At 35.2% G+C, this 15,713-nt stretch overlaps 1 protein-coding gene across 1 annotated transcript; it reads right to left on the bottom strand.

Moving 5' to 3' along the window:
- Window positions 1-11,027: 11,027 nt before the first annotated feature.
- On the bottom strand, window positions 11,028-14,335 carry LOC148587761 (protein FAR-RED IMPAIRED RESPONSE 1-like). The gene is made up of 3 exons (XM_088512803.1): window positions 12,200-14,335; window positions 11,710-11,802; window positions 11,028-11,513 (listed from the first exon to the last, which is right to left on the bottom strand). The coding sequence occupies exons 1-3, from the start codon at window positions 13,400-13,402 to the stop codon at window positions 11,028-11,030; spliced, it is 1,782 nt and encodes a 593-aa protein (XP_088368929.1). The 5' UTR covers window positions 13,403-14,335.
- Window positions 14,336-15,713: the final 1,378 nt, after the last annotated feature.

The following is a 15,713-nucleotide window of genomic DNA, read 5'->3' as shown; positions in this document are numbered from 1 at the left end:
AAAAAAAAATATATATATATAATTTAAATAAGTTAACGGGTCACCCGTGACCCACCAGACCCGTTAACTTAAACGTGTCTGGCGGGTCAACCCGCCAGACACGAATTTATCTGAGTCTTAATCGACCCGATTAAGACCCGAACCCGATAAGCATAAACCTGACCTGTTAACTTCGTGTCGGATTCGCGGGTCGTGTCCAAATTGCCAGCCCTAACTAAAATGCGGTCTTTGCGGAGCGGTCTGGTCGAATGGATCGAGTATTACGAGTTTGGGCGGATTTTGCCCACCCCCAACGAAAATGTAATACTATTTGTTTTTATTTATTTATTGATGCCTTTGCTAATCTGATATTCATTGACCAATTCATTTGAGTGTTTCAGGGTCTCGGAGTTGGAGATGGCAAAAGTTGAGCTACGACAATTCCTTGTTTGTTTTGCCTTTGCTAATCTCATGCATGATTAGCATGGTATTTAGAAACATGGAAAATAAACAGCAAGAAGGGATGATAGATTCTTACAATTTTCTTTTTAAGATGTTTTTAAATGGAAAATTGTCCCAAACGTCTGTGTTAGATATATGTCACAAATAACTATAATAACTATAAGGGCATGAGTTTGTAATTTTGATAATTAAGCTCCTTGGTTTGTTTTGATAGACAAGTATGTTATTTTATCATATTTTTCATTTAGTCCTTAACAAACAAAACTTGCCGCTAGATATATTATCCACGACTAGACGTTTTCATTGGCCTCACGTGGACAATATTGTCAGTGTCAAGTTTTTCATTAAAGACTAAATGAAAAATTTAACAAAAAAATCCTATTTATCGTGCAAGCAAAAAACACAAAACTTTAATTGTTAAAATAAGAAAATTAGATTCTTAAAAATAACATAAGTAAAGCTTAAAGCTTTTAAGATAATTTCACAAAAGTTCCATCTATATATATTAAAAGCATTTTTTTTTTTTTTTTGTAAGTAAGAGCTATTGCAGCGTTGCTTAGGTAGTTAGGTATATGAATGAAAGAGCGAAAGACTGTGATACCATCTCAGCTGCGCGTTTGATAGAAGATGTTACACTTGCAGTCTTACACCCAAATTTGCGTACTGTGGTTTGTGGCGGTATACTTGAACTGTCACCTTCTTTACCAATTTAATGAAATTTCAATTAAAGTTTCGACAGGCTCATTGGGACTTTGTTCCTCCTGCCACATACAACAACATACTTCGAGGAAGAGGTGACGTCATCTTCTCATAGGGTCATGACCATACTGCCTTTAACACCTTGCTGTTGCTAGATGGGGGTATTTTTGTAACACACAGTTCTTTACACTCCCAATCCATTAGTTTGAATTTTCAAATCCTTCACAAGGAGTTGTTTTTTTTAACAGCCATTAAAGGTCCTTCAATGGGTTTCCACGTAAGACTCTCGCCTTTCCATTCTTTTTCTCTATCAGTTATACTCAACTCAAAAAAAAAAAAAAATCTCAAAAATAACATTAATTTCATTAGAATTTAAAACTCTTAAGCTACCAAGTAGTACAAAATAAAAGAGAATTCATAAAAAAAAAAAAAAAAAAAAAAAAAAAAAAAAAAAGGTTCACAAAGGATAACTCAATCGGGTAGAGAACACGTCTTATAAAGCGAATGTCACTAGTTCGAATCCTCCCTCCCCACTCTTGTGTGAACATATCAAAAAAAAAAAAAAAAAAGGGAGTAAATAATGAATAGTGCAATATTAGTATGTATTAATTCAAAAAAAAAAAAAAGGCTTCCACAGTAGACACACCAAGACATTAAGCCAATGGCCAAACCGTAAGCTGTTACGTCAGTAAATATAAGTCCTCTTAGCGAGCAAGCCATAGAAATTGAATGCGAATTATGTTTTAAGGTATGTAATATATATATATATATATATATATATATATATATAGCCCTTGCATGGGGCCCACTACATGAAACATGATGATCATCTGGGCACTTAAGCTGGTGCAGACAGAACCGTGAGATCTGTATCAAATATTGGCACTAGATTAGGGCACAATGATCTTTTCTATCGCATTCCCTATCAACTATCACGTCCATCATCCAACCCTAGCTTGCCCATCACATTGTTGGACATGAAGGATGACATTGATAGTCAATTACAAGTTGTGTTTAAAAATGGTATATAAATATAACATACATGTCATGTATTTTTAGGAGTGATGATGCTTAATTTGACAATGGCAAATGCTTTTGTGCATTCTCCCACCCATCTCCTCTCTGTGTTTTTTTTTTTAAAAAAAAATCAAGATGTTAAAGAGAGAAAATGGTGAAGAGATGGGTGGGAAAATGCATTGTAGCAAACCTCTTTGACAATGGGAGCTTTCTGTTTACTATATATCATTTTTTGTAATTAAGTGCACATTAAGTAATTTAAAACAAAGCACTCATCTCCTCAATCCCAATGACATACATGATAAGAGTGACATTGTTGGTAAGAAATATTATCCTCTTGGCTACTGTGTAATTTACTTTAATATATAGTATTTTCGTAACCACGTTATAAATTGTATTTTTATCTTATAATTATTTAATGAATAAATTTATATATTATTCTTACATCTCACCAAAGTTAATGTACCTAGTATGATCTTTCATAACGTGGCATTTTTCAAGGACTACCAACTCATCTCATATTAGTACAGTATAATTAATTGAGGTGTGAAAAATAGCTTTTTTTTTTTTTTTTTTTTTTTTTTTTTGCTTTTGCTTTTTTAGCTAGTAGAAGATGAAGCGTTGAGACTTGAGAACAAAAACAAAACCCAAAGGAAACTCTTCACCTATATATGAGAATGTTTAAGAGATGAAGAAATGGTTTTTTATTGGGATTGTAAAAAGTCCTGAGTCTTCGACTATTCACTTTCGAGACTTGTATTTTCTGGCAAGCATATGTCATATTTAGCCAATAAAAAAAAACACAAATATTTATTTTAAATACTAATTTTTTTTTTTCAATACTAATTTCAACATATTTTTTTATTTTATTTTATTATCTATGTTGTTTAAATATCTATTTATTATTTTCTTAAACAACTAAGAGAGAAGACAGAAAAATAATTATGGCAAAATGAGAGATGAGATAAATGATTAAAAAACAACATAAGCTATATTGCTTGCCTAAAATAGATAATCAAGAAGCAAAATGTGCATTTTACACAAACAAACAGAAGGCAAACTGTTCCCATATTAATTAAATATACACAATATAAGAAGTTTAGAACATTTACGAAAAATGCTTAATTTATTGGGTTAGACCAAATAGCTTAAAAGATTATTATGGCTAACTCTGGAGCAAAACATTCTCAAAACAGCTATACATCCGAATAATCAAAATAACTAAAAATTTGTTGAGCAACTTGAACGGATTGCTTTAGAGAAGTGGCTAATCATATTTTTATTTAAAACAGCTAATCAAAAATTGCTTTATCTATTTTAGATAATAACTTTTAAAATACACCCCTTTATTCTATTCAAATATTATTTATATTCTTCTTAATTATTTTTATATTTTTTTTTTATAAGTATCCAGTGCAATAATTAATTTTCGAATATATTCATCCTTTTTTTTTTTTTTTTTTGGGTAACTATTAAGTTCATTTTTTAAGCCTGCAATGGCCGTACGAGGACTTTTTACGAGGCATGAGTCATCAGATCTACACGATTTTCTATCTCTTCCATGTATACCCCCGAATTACGCTCTTACCAACCACTTACTTATTTCTTATTTCACGAGTATCAAATGATTTATCATTTATAACTTCAATTTTTATAACTTAACTTGAAGAAAATAAAATAAAAAATAAATTTAAAAAATCCAGAAGATAGCACCATATTTTCCAAAACCTTTTTGATTACTGATACCTGGCGAATGGTCCTCTTTATTTTATTTTATTTTATTCAAATAGGGGAATGGTATATTATTTCAAATTATTTGAATATTAAAAAGACATTGACTTTGCCTTCTTTTTCTCTGAAAATAAGAAACCATTTTTTACTTGCTTTGTTTAGAGTTTTCCAGTGGTGGGAAGGAGGACATGGGTATCCGTAGTCAGCGAAAATATGGCAAAATGACAGATGGAAGAAGGGCTAAGACAAAAGAGGAACAGTAAACTCCACAAAACCAAAGGGAAAATCGAACAAACCTGACCGATCTTGTATGAATTTTGGCAAAGAGACAGAGAGCCCAAGGAAAGACAAAAGAGAGATGGTTTATGGTTTACAGACTTTGCTTTCTGAAACACTCAAGATTGGTTTTGCGTGCATGGATCAAAGAAAGTTGAAAGCTTAAAAGCATTTTCTGAAAGAATTGAGACATATGGCGGAAGGAAACCTTAAGTATGAAAACATGGTGGAAAAAAGTGGAAAAAATCAGCAGGAAAATCTCACCTCCTGCTCTTGCTTGATTTTGATAGCCACGAACACCCTCCATTAATGAAACATCCAGTCTCTCGTACACGTACATTAAATGCTAAATGCTTTTCTTCTGTCGCGACCGACTCTAGCTGTTCTCTCTCTTTTCAGTACTGAAGATAAACAATTCACATGTGTTGGATAAGCCTCACATGTGTTAGATAAACAATTCACAGCTTTGCAGCATAGCCTTTTGAATTTTGTTTTCTGATTTATTTATTATTATTATTTAAAAAAATGTAAATTAAAAGCACAAGATAAAACAATCCACAACAAGTATGTGCCTCATCTCATGTTGACTCAATATTAAACAGTCAAGTCCCTATTCCCAGCATAGTGATGATTCAAGATGAACTTTTTGTCTAATCCCAACTTACACAGTTTTTTGGATTTTATTAATAAAATAAGAGAGATTGCTCAATGAAAAAAAAGGAAAAAAACAATCGGAATAAGTATTTTCTTTTTCATTCGTTTATTGGGGCAACTTACACATGTCATTTATATTTTATTTTTCATTTCCTTTAAGCATGTGTTTTGTCAAAGTATTCCTATGACAAAGGAATAATACAAATTTGTAAAAAAAATATTTTGAGTTTAATTTAAAAAGTGTTTTGTATTTGAAATGAAAAATATGATGGAATGAGATTTTTCAATCTCAACCAAAACAAACTCAGGAATTTAATTATCAAAATTACAAACTCATATCCTTTTTAATTATTTGTGATATTTAAAAATCTCACAGACTTTTAAGGACAATTGCCCTTTTATTTTCCATGTTAATCATGCATGAGACATAGCCTGGCTAGAACATAGGCAAAACAAAGGAGGAATTGTCCTATCCTAGCCCTCAACTTTTGCCATCTCCAAAGTCCCTTAAACACTCAAATGATAAAAAATAATAATAATAAATAAATAAATAAATCTATCTTCTGTGCAATATCAGGTAATCTGAATTAACCTTCAGATATTATAATGATTGCACCGTAAAAAAAAGATAAAATTTTAACCTTTTTTTTTTTTTTTAATTGACAGTTCTCGACAAGTACTGCAGATAAAATCAGTCCTCCAACCCTCTGTGCATAAAGCGACGAGGACATGCATTAAATGAATAAAAAAAGAAAAATGTATAACAATTCTCCAAAGCTTCCCCATTTTACATGTCAGTTACGCCCCTCCCCCTCAAATCGCTTTCTGCTTTGTTGGAAACCGTGCGAACATCTTCATTTTGAACTCTGCCGCTGCCTACATGCTTGGGTTTTCGAGGTGATCATTACTTCGTCTTGTCTTCTCTCCAATTTTTTGCCTTTGTTATTTTGCTCTTCACTAGGTTATCCTTCTTTGTCACAGCGTCTCCACGTTCTCATTTGCATGATTTCCTATTTTCCTTCGCTTCTTCTTTGCTCGTGCTATCTTCTTTCAGGCTTCCGTTAGATCTGTACCTGTGAGCAATTTCTTGGGTCCCAGAATCCCTTGAATCTGCTCATCCCCTTTTTGGAGCCCGCCGTTCCTTATCTTAGGCTGTTGGAGGCGCGCTGGTTGCTTCACTCAAACTGTCAACGCGTTCCCCCTTCAAATACCAGAGACGATTTACCTGATGGACAAGTCAACCAGGGGGCCTTCTGCCAAGAACCCAGGTTCAGACCCAGTAGCTGATCCTGTCATCGGAAAATCAAAGAAGAGCGCTGCTGTAAAGGCCGTTGGTGGGCCGGATCTGGGTGCTCAACCTGTGGCTGCTGAGAGATACAGGGTCGAAGCTCACGCCAAGTCTGTCAAGAAATGTAAGGTTGAGTTCCTCTCCGAGGCTACTGAAGAGTTCAGGGTCGACACACGCATTGATGTTGGTGAGAAGTCGGAGCTCCGGGTTACGAAGGCACCTCATATCGAGGCTCATAAGCCCCTTATACCAGTTGTGATCCCAGTGAAGAGGAAAAGGAACATTGTCGAAGAGGAAAAGGTAGAATTCTTCGACACTCTCGCTGAGGAAGAGAAAGCCAAAGCTCATTCCGCTGCACGTCCCTCGGCTAGGGGCGAGCCTTCCAGAGATGTTTTGGCTTCTTCAGAAGGTGAAGGGTCGGAATCCACTTCTTCTCCCAACTTCCCGGGTGGTTTCAAGACTGTCGTTCACGAGGGTGTGCCTCTCTGGCACGATGATTGGTGGAAGCTGGTAGGACTACTTGGCGACCCTATGGCGGCTCTAGCCCCAACAATTCCCCTGGGGTTCTCTGGGGCGGGAATAACTTCCTCGAGGCAGTTGGTGCTTGCTGTGGCTCGTCGACAGATGCTGGTATCGGCTTGTACTCTACCCTCGTACCCTCTTTCTTCACTGCCGTTCTTATTTGGCATGCTCACCCTTTTGTTGTCTTTCCGCTCTTTTTTTTTTTTTTTTTTTTTTTTTAGCATTCATCCAAGCTCGCAAGTCTGTTGCTCCGAGGGGGCCTGCTTTTGGATCAACCATCGCCTGAGATGGAGTCCTTGAATGGCGAACTCACTGTCTTCAAGGAGCAGAATCTTACTTTGAAGAAACTTGTGGAGGAACAGCAAAGTCTGATGGAAGCCAAACTTGCTGCTTCTGAAAGAGAGAAACTTGATTTAAAGAACCTTATTGAGGAGATGGAGGCTGAAAGAGAGAGAGAAGCGGGGGAGGAGGGTAAGAAGCGTTCGAAGCTCGAGGGGAGTCTGAAGGAGGCTGAGGCTCAGATTAAATCTCTTCAAGCGTTTCAAGGGCACTTGCTCGACACTCTAATGAGTGCAAGAGAAAAGGCGATGGAGGATTTTGAGGAGATGGCCAGACTTCGGGATGACCTTGACAAGGCTCGCCAGGCCTACGAGGAATTGGCCAAGGTTCACGCAGAGACGGATCGTCGTCGCATGGAATCTGAGGAGTTGGCTAAGGCTCTGACTCGGGCCGAAGAGGAGAGGCTGGCTGCTGCGGACAGCTTTGAAAAAGAGAGGATCATTAACTTAGCCGAGCTATCTCGTTCGGAAGGAGTTTGCCGGGCCCTGGAGAGGAGGGTGGAGGAGCTTGTCGAGAACTTGGCGGACTTGAGTCAGTCTCTCAAACTATGCCAGGAGAAAGAATGGACTTATTTTGCCCAACTGGGGCGGGTGTTCTCCGTGAGGAATCGAGCTTGGTTCCGCGGTTATTTGTGGGGTTTCGAGATGTTTCGTGCATTGATGAGCATGGACAAATATAAAGTGAAGCCGGCGGAGCTAAGACTGGACGACTTTGAAGTTGACAAGGCAGCGATGGAGGAGCTTATCATGATTGGCCAGGAAGAGCTTCCGGCAGCTAGGTTCCTGGAGTCTACGCACTTGCACTTTGAAGAAGAGGTCGTTAAGGAAGAAGAGGAAGAGGACATCTCTGAAGAGGATGGCAAACCTTAGGAGATTCTGATTGGGAAGGTGTTGGATCAGTTTTTGGTAGGGCTTGCGGTGATGCGCAAAAATAACAAGAGCAACAAGAGAGTCAAAGGCCCCGGCTTTGGTCTGGTACATGGTGCCAAAAATACGGCTTTGGCCGGATACACGGTGCTTAAGTTAGCATTTGTTAGCATGTTTGGCCTTGGCCGGATACACTCCAATGTTTATGTTAATGTTTAAGTTAATATGTTTTGTCTAGAGTGAAAAATATAGTAATGAGCTTGGATCTTAAGGATACAGATCAACCTCCTTTTATTGGTGGTTGAAAAATATAGTAATGAGCTTCGGGATTGGGCGGATGCGAACCCTAAGAAGGTAGAACCATGTTTACACAATTTCCGGTCAACCCTGGAGAATTTAGGTTGGATTGAGGTGGTGTAATGCACTGGGTTGTTGTTAGTAATTAGGAGAGTTGTGAACTCAGTGGGGAGAAGAAGTAGGAGTTTTTTCAAGTATAAGACTCTTGTTTCATGAAAAATTCCTCTCATCTCATTAGCAATGCTTGTCTCATATATATATACACACATTAGTAGACCCACACGTGTGTCACTTGTATTATTTTCTTTCTGGGTTTGTCATTGATTTGAGTTTTGTGCATTGGTTATGTGCTTGTGTTTGCGACTTGTATCGTTAGGTTGGATTGAGGTGGTGTAATGCACTGGGTTGTTGTTAGTAATTAGGAGAGTTGTGAACTCAGTGGGGAGAAGGAGAAGTAGGAGTTTTTTCAAGTATAAGACTCTTGTTTCATGAAAAATTCCTCTCATCTCATTAGCAATGCTTGTCTCATATATATACACACATTAGCAGACCCACACGTGTGTCACTTGTATTATTTTCTTTCTGGGTTTGTCATTGATTTGAGTTTTGTGCATTGGTTATGTGCTTGTGTTTGCGACTTGTATCGTTTTTCATCCAGTGTCTCTAGCGGTTTATAAATCATTTTCATACCACATCCACATCTACTGATCCACACCAAGCGATGAATAGTGCTTTAATGATCTCACCACAAATGTTAAAAAAGGCAGATTTTATTAACCGTCTTTCACCCGCTAATCACACTAACCGCTTTTAAAAGTGATTAGTGGTGTTTTTAAAACTACTAACCACTAGTAGCTTATATATATATATATATATTCTTTAAGCAGTTAATATAAAATTTCGCTTCCTTGATTAATCTTTGTTTTTGGATCCTTTCTCTTTCACTCTTCTTTTCTGGATCACAAAAAGGCGAGTAATTTTAGAAGGTCTATAGTTTTAGAAGATCTACTTGTATTCTACTAAGAATGATGTGGCTATTAAAATTACTATTTAATCAAAATTTAATAATGATTGATCATAAGTCCAATGGTAATTTTAAGGCCACCTAGAATTACTGAAAAAGGCTGATCACAATTTACAACCATAAACAAACTCCATTTCATATTTATATCTTTTCTTTTATGTTTTTGCTGGGCATTAAGCAAAAGTTAAAGCTTGAAATTTTATGTTATTTTTACGGTACTATATATATATATATATATATGAGAAATAACGAGAGACTTCAATTTAGACTAATGATCGGAAACAGGCATAAGTGGATGATTTAAGTAATTGATTGGTTAAAAATATGTGATTTCTTTAAAGAGTGCCATTTTAGGACAAGGAAATAATAAGTAACTGAATATTTAAATTATATAACCCCATTTGGTCAAGAGTGTTGGTGAAGCACGAGCCACGAGGTTTGAATTCTTTACTCCCGCTTTCTTTCTATCTACTTATCTTTTAGCTGTTAGTTTATTGGTGTTTGGCAAATGGGTTGGCCTAGACACTGTAGTTGATGTAGATTGATGTAAAAAAAAGTAAGAATGTTTGGTATAAAAAAATGAAAAAGTAGTATGAAAAAATGAAAAAGTTTTGTTTTGTAGTAATTTTTTTATTTGAATAATAAGAAAAAGTGAATAATTTGATATAAAAAGTGAAAAAGTTAGAATGTTTTGATGTTGATTTTTTTGGAAATTGTGATGAATAGTGTTTGGGCCAAGCCCATCCGCTTTACCAAACAACAGCGTCTTGGTTTGGTCTCACCTTTAATTTAAAATTTTAAATGGTTGGTATTGGTTAGGGCTGTAAATGAGTCGAGTCGAACTTTGTCAATACTGGGTTGGCTCATTACAAAGGGCATATAATCGAGTTGGTCTCGAACTCGAGCCGAGCTAGTAAACCATTGCACGAACTCGGCTCATTGGACAATTGCATTGGCTCAGGATCGAGCTTGGGCTCACACTACAAAAAACTAGATGGTTTCTGACGTGGCAAACAGTAATCAAATTTTGCTACGTCAGTAATTATTGACGTGCCAAAAGTGGCACCTCAATAATTATTTTATTAACGTGCTGAATGTGCCACGTCAATATTTATTGACGTGACAAATTTCACACGTCAATATTTAGCAACGCGTCAGTATATTTAAATTCATTTTAATTTGTAAAACATTTATTTAAATAATTTAATATAGTGACGTGGTAAACATTTATTTAAGTAAGAGGATCGTACTCCCTCTTTGTGAAAAAAGAGGGGCTACGATCATTTCTATTTCATTTAAAATGGAGATAAGCTATATATTTTATGATTAATATATTTTTTTAATGCATTTAATGGTGTACATAATGTCATGTAGTAAATACGTTTTAATTTTTTTTTTTTAAACGTTAAATACAAGAAAATAAAATAAAATAGATTGTAAAATGGAGAGGATCATATATATCTCTGCCGTCTTGGGTTCGGATAAATGCTCTTTCACATTCTATGAAGAAGTCTCTCGAGCCCTAAAGCAGTTTCGTAGTTCCTAACTAGCCGTTGAGCAGATCCAACATATATATATATATATATATATATATATATGCGCGTAATTATCTACATGTATTGAGCTGAAACAAGCAATAGATATGAATAATAACTTTGAAACCTCACGGGAAGTCGGCATGAGAATGTTTTATATTGTAAAATGCTATGTTTACATTCTAAAACTAATTAATTACAAAGATAAATGAACTTTGAGAAGAGTTGTGCCTGAAACGACAAATGAACATGATAAAAGAAACTCATGAAACTACGGATCAGAAGGACAATAAATCTTGATTTATCAGAACGAAGAGAGAGGATATAACCAAAAACATTTACTGTAGTCCAACACCTGCTTTCCCAGTACGCTTCAGTATCGAAGCCTCTCTTGAGCATTTTTCAATTAAACTGAATTTTATGGATGTTAAGTGCTCACGTTTCCTTTTTAATTCCTCATTATCTCTATCGAGTTTATCAAGAGCCTTGCTTCCTTGCTTTTCAATATTAGGACCAAAATGAGCGAGTGCAACTCTCTTCAAATGATCCAAGGCAAATTGCATTCTAAATCCTGATGCGAATTTTGAGATTTCCAAGCTTGTCCACCAGTTGAGAAGATCATTTGTGGTGATATCCACAACATTGGTGTTTATCATGCTATATATGCAGTCACATAACATGTGGAAGAAATAAAGTTTCACCCTTGGACTTAACTTGGACTCCATACTAACATCACCGTGCTTGGAAGGCAAATCCTTCAAGATAGGGGCCAACTTTGGAGTAATCTTGTAATCTCCAATATTGACAACCTCCTCTTTTGGAAGCTGCTCATAGCAAATCTTGAAAAAATTTCATGAACTGTGTGTAAGCGTCATCACCCTCGAAAATTTCTATGTATTCACTATATTTAGAAGTAATTGTTTTCCAACCCCTAGCCCTTAGAGCATTACTCAATTCCTTTTTCTCCGTTTCACTGAAAGAATTAAAAATATCATACAAGGTTAAAGCCGGATTGATCACGAGTTCTTGTTTCTCGCGAATCAGATTTCCAAACTGTCCAGAAGGATTCCTCAGCTCCACGTCTCCATGCTTTCCCCTTAGCAATGATACTACCTGAGAACCAACCAAAGACTTGAGTCTCGAACATGAACCCATTGTAAAATGTTTGTCAGAGGAAATCACACTGGTGCAAAATTATTAAACCGGCCATCTGCACACTTTCTAAGTTGGAAATGGTTAAAAGATTAGGTTATTAAGAGAAATGTTTTACACAGTGTACACTTTTTAACATGACAGTCAAAATTATATCCAGAATTTAATAGTAATATATTAAAGTCTAATAACAATTTTCCTTAACATGTAAGAAGTGCGTATTTAAAAAATGTGAGAGAAAGTGTACGTGTAGCATTTCTCATTTTTTATAACAATTTTTCCAAAAAAATCATCTGCACTTGACAGTTGACAATAGGTCATATGAGATAAATGTGAATTTATAAAGGTAGAATGTTACCTGAGAGAACTTTTCCCTAACATTATTATTTGTTGTAATTTTTGTGTTCTTCTTTGACTGATTCTCAACCCAACTTCTAAATCGTTTTCCACCTTTCCGACCATCCTTCTTTTTGATCCCTTTTATCGTTTCAAGTAAATTCTCAACAGATGGGGTATGAATCGCAGTTTCATTGCCATTTGGCCGTGACATGTGAGCTTCATTATTAGTAGTACTTGAATTTTTTATATTTTGAACATGTTTTTCCATTCCCTCTAACATTCCCTCTACAAAAGCATATGCCTCATCATTGTCGGCTGCTTCAGCGACTAATTTTACCACCCTTGGACACAATTTTCTATATCGTTGTGTAACATTTAAATTCACATCCTCTTCCACATTCTTGGTCTTAATATAGATGCGCCCACTCTTTGCTTCTCTTGTCCACCTCTTCAAAATGTATGTATCAGGAATTATCTTAATATCAAGCAAGTCAAAAACTTTCAAAGCATGACAACACAAAATTCCAAATGTTTCGAACTTCATGCAACTACATGAGATTATCTTATTGTCACGGTTGAAAATTACTTTATACTCCTTGTCTTTCTCATAAAGTGCAACAATATACTCATGCACTGACTGACTCTCACTGTGATGTTTTATTATCGTTGCTGATGCATAGTCATACTCATCGTGAAATTTTTTAAATATCACAGGAGTATACATTTGTGCCGCATGCTTCAACAAAGGAGAATTCTTCAATCCCAATGTGGGCAATTTTTGTCGAGCATTATATTGAGCCTCCAATTCCTTATGCCGCTTTTGCTCTACCACTCGCTCAAAATGTTGAAAAAATTCCAATATACCCAAATTTGATTTTAAGTAAGCTTTCAAGTCCCCATTCAAGCTTTCACTGAGTTGACTACTCCGCACTCCCAAAGTAAATGCATTCTTCATGTGACACTTAGCCCATTTTGTCTTCAATTTGTATATACCATCCAACCAACAAATTGACCCACCATTATATGTCTGAATCATTTTTTTCCAAACATTTTCAAATTCAGTCTCATCTTCATATTCAAACATACAAGATTTAAAGTCCTGTAAAAAATGAGAACCATCCTTCATCAAATTCCCCAAATGCTTGATGCCATTTTGCATTATGTGCCAAGTGCACAATCCATGCCAAGTGTCTGGCATCACCTCAGTTAATGCCTTTGCCATTGCAGCATCTTGATCTGTAAATATTGTTTGAGGCTTTTTACCTCCATGTTCATCTAAGAAATTTTCAAAAAGCCATTTAAATGATTATGTCGTTTCATCATATAAAAGTGCAGCCCCAAAAATCACAACTCTTCTATGGTGATTAAAACCAGTAAAGACAGCTAAGGGTCTCAATTCTTTATTCGTGCCATATGTAGTGTCAAAAGTTATAACATCACCAAAATAGGCATAGTCAATGATCATTCTAGCATTGACCCAAAAAATGTTAGTTATTTGCTCCTCATTATCTAATTGGACAACATATTGAAATGATGGATTTTTAGCAAGTTGTTCCTAAAAGTGCCTTAATAAGCAACCAGCTTCACCATATATCAAATTCTTTTGCCGTCTTGTTCGAAGATAATTTTTTTGATCAAGCTTAGTATATCCAAGATTTGCTCTCCCATCAGCTTCTCTACTCATCAGCGCATGGGTTGCCTTAGGTGAGATTCCAGAAGCAAACGCCAAATCAATTGCAAATGCTTGAACTTTTGACATTTTTCATTGTGACCTCATCATATTAACAGCTTCTTGAAGATGCAAAATATGATTATGTTCAACTACAAAATCATAAACCTTGTACTTCTCAGTCTCTCGTACTAATAAAATAAACAATCGTGCATGGCAGTTAGTTTTTATTTTATGTCGATGACAAGTGTAAAGATGATCCCGCTTGTCTACTCCTCGAACACCTTCCTTACAACAAACAAATCCTCTCGATGTTACTTTTCCATCTGACTTACTTTTATTTATAAACTTTTTTCTCCCTCCAAAACCCATTTGCTTTCCATAATTTTTCCAATGCTCCCATGCATCTTCTAGGGTATTAAATTCCATATCAACTTTAGGTGTCCAATCTATTTGAGTATTCATATTTTGAAGGGACTCGTCCATAATGCTATCCATTTATTTTTTGGTTACAAAAGTATATTTCTATCATCAACAAACAAGAAATAAAATTATATAAGTCAAACAAGACATTACTTTTTGTTGGAAGATTTAACCTTCCATACAAAGATAATATATACACACATTAGCACTTGACTGCAGGCTCTTAGGTTTTTATTTTTTATTTATTTTTCTGAAGAAAAAAAAATCGGGTCTTACTCTTAGGTTTAGTTTAAAGTGTGTCTTTTAAAAACAAAAAAGTAATATATTGAATAAATTTTTTTTTTTTTTTAAAAAAAAAAAACTAAAATCCTTATATAAAGTCTGCACCGTAACTTTTTTTTTTTTTAAGCAATAGAGCAACAATATGAGATTATTCCTTAGAAGTCTTCACTGTTTTTGTTATAAAAATATTATCTACTTCAGGGACAACAAATAACAAATAGCAACATAACAACCCCAATCTCCAATACAACAAACCCACTAAAAGACAAAAATGAACTGCAAAAATGGACAAAGAGCTCAAAACAAGATTACCAGTTCGGTAGTGTGATCCCTGCTTAGTCGAAGTTTTTCACAGTTTTTTGATATGAACAGTGCCACACCAGTTGTGGTCCGAAACAGTTGCAAAAGCTTGCTGTCAAAGCTTTTCTGGTTTTTTTTTTTTTTCTCTCCTGAAAGGAAGAAGGAAGAAGTAAGTTTTGGAGGGAAAAAAAATTTAACCTCGGGAATATGCCACCCACCTTTTTGTAGGTGTCTTATTATAAGCCATTAGATGCATCCAATGGCTTATATTAGCAAAAGTGTTGGCTGGCAATTTTAAAGGATTGCCGGGGATCCCTTGTAATTTTTGTCAAAAATACTATAAGGTTGACCCCAAAAAAGAAAGGAAAAGAATGCTGCCTATGCCCTATATTTATCCTAATTAAGTTCCGACCTAATCAATGCACTTTTTCTGGTGACAATTTGAAAACATTGTTACAAACATTAATTTTTTAGTCATTTGAGAACATTTTATTATTTGATATTATTTTCATGAGTTTTTATGGAAAAGAAAAAAAAATAGCTTTAACCATTTTTGATTTGTAACCGTTTGGTCATTATCATTGTTTACAAGTCATTAAATATTGTTTTGACCATTTGGTCATTAACCCATTGATTTCCTTACTATTTTATAACCGTTTGGAGTTAATATGTTTTATTGCATTTTATAACAAATTTTATGCTTAGGAGTTTTTTAACGTTTTGACCATTTGGTTATTAGACTTTCTTTATGACATAGTTTCCAGCACTTTTATATATATATATATATATATATATATATATATATATTGAAGGTAAGTAAGGATATGAGAGATAGAAGAAAAAATCACTTATTTTCTAA

Source organism: Corylus avellana, chromosome 2, assembly GCF_965113065.1.
Source record: "Corylus avellana chromosome 2, dhCorAvel1.hap1.2, whole genome shotgun sequence".
NCBI lineage: Eukaryota > Viridiplantae > Streptophyta > Magnoliopsida > Fagales > Betulaceae > Corylus > Corylus avellana.
Note: the sequence above shows the minus strand (reverse complement) of the source record. Positions and strands in the feature narration are given on the sequence as shown.